The 1,905-nt window shown below is 35.9% G+C and overlaps 1 protein-coding gene across 1 annotated transcript; it reads right to left on the reverse strand.

Annotated features, from left to right (window-relative positions):
* Positions 1–98: 98 nt before the first annotated feature.
* LOC112095262 (endoplasmic reticulum metallopeptidase 1-like) lies at positions 99–897 on the reverse strand (the record flags this gene model as incomplete). Its single annotated transcript, XM_024176943.1, has 3 exons — positions 99–255; positions 659–707; positions 799–897. Coding segments are annotated over 3 exons (305 nt in total), but the record flags the coding sequence as incomplete, so codon positions are not given.
* Between the last annotated feature and the right edge of the window lie 1,008 nt (positions 898–1,905).

A 1,905-nucleotide genomic window follows, 5' to 3' on the forward strand; every position in this document is an offset into this window, starting at 1 on the left:
AAAAAAAAAAGAATACTTCAACTGCCTGCTGCTGATTAAGAGAACGAGAGCACAGAAATTCAAAAAAATAGGCAGTCGAATAAAGAGATGCTCCCTACCTGAGTTACAAAGCTGTGAGCACCAGTGAGTCCCTCTTCCTCCCCAGTATTAAACAAAAATATAACACCATTCTTAAATCCATGAGCCCACTGAGAAACCCCACGAGCAAGTTCCAACATAACCGCAACACAAGAACTGCAATCTCCAGCTCCTTCCCTGAAAGTTGCATGACACTTTTTTAACCAACATTAACATAGAATGATTTAGTTATGCACAAGAATGTTTTTACAAAAACAAATTCGAAACACCATACATGACTCTAAATCGAACAGAAAGGGACAAAGACATAAGCTTGGATGGCTGAAAATTGGAGAACAAAACAAATTTTGGATGAACAGTTATAAAAAAAAATCTACGTGTATTAGGATAGCGTAAATTTTGGTGTCTATAGTTCATACAACTAAGATACCAATACTTAATTGCTTATAGCAGGCAACGAGCTAGAGATGCATATCACCAGAAGCAATAAATAAAAGTGGAACGGATGAATGATGATCGTGGTGATTGCATTCACATAAACTATTACACAATTTGAGACTAAATAGATACGGAAGCATACGCTGAGAAAACGGTGTCAATGTGAGAGGAGACGAGGATCGTATTTTCTGCTGCGTCAGACACATATTTTGGCAAGATTCTTAAGATGACATGATTTAGATCTGAATAAACAAGAGTTCTTCCTTTAAACAAGCCACCAACCAGACAAGATACTCCAGTTTTTGCATTGAAAAGTTCCACTTGAACATCGACCTCCCAGTGAGCCGTCTTCTTGATCTCCTCTGATGCTGCCAAAACATACTGCAATGGAGTACAAGAAAAACAACTAGTTATATAAAATAATTGGAAAAGAAAGATTCACTTAATAACAACAATCGAAATAAATTATATAACAGATAGAAATTACACAGGCGGGAATTCATGCATTTGTACAAAGAAAACCAAGATGACAATCAAATTCAAGGGGAAAAAACCACAAACAGAATCAAAATAAATAAATAAATATACATATATACATACATATATATATATATAAGAAATACAAAACCTTGCATCCATTATCCAAGACAATTTAGGAACGTACAACACTGCTCCTCTCTCTGACTAATGAACACCTTGCCCTTTTCTTTTCTTTCTTCTTCTTCTTCTTTTGTTTTTTTTGTTTTTTTATTTTTTTTATTTTTAAATAAAGAAAAAAAGTTATAAGAATAGAGGGTGGTGTATCTCGATAATACGGGGAGGCAGGGCATCCCTTGTGGCACATGAAAGCCTCCCCGTGACACATGGATCCTTCATGAAGTCGATTGTCGGTGGGATTGACTTGAACTTAAAAGAGGAGATCGAGTAGTCTTACCACATTACCAAGTAGTATTCATTGACCAACTAAACAATGACTATAAAATAAAACATTGATACCACGAGTGCCAACATCACTATTTACCACAATAATAGCTATAAAAACAACGGCCACTTGGGGCTAGCTAAAGTCGTCGGGTGCATGTATCCACCAGAGTTTGAATGCTCGATTCAGCATAAGGTTGGGATCTTTCTTTCCTAAAATAAACTTTAATATAGTAAAACCAACAACAACAACAACATTTCAATAACTAGGTTCAGACTCACACTTTGGTAGTTATCTAATCCTCCAAAGCACTGCATATTTATGAAGTACCAAAACAACAGAACATGAATAAACTCCACCTATTTATTCCCGAGTGACAGCCCAGTCTGTTGATAAGTTACTCATCTAATCATGAGAATTCACAATTGGAGACGCAAAACACAAACATGCTACGTTAATTTTACCGA

This window comes from Morus notabilis, unplaced genomic scaffold (assembly GCF_000414095.1).
Source record: "Morus notabilis unplaced genomic scaffold, ASM41409v2 C11444831, whole genome shotgun sequence".
NCBI lineage: Eukaryota > Viridiplantae > Streptophyta > Magnoliopsida > Rosales > Moraceae > Morus > Morus notabilis.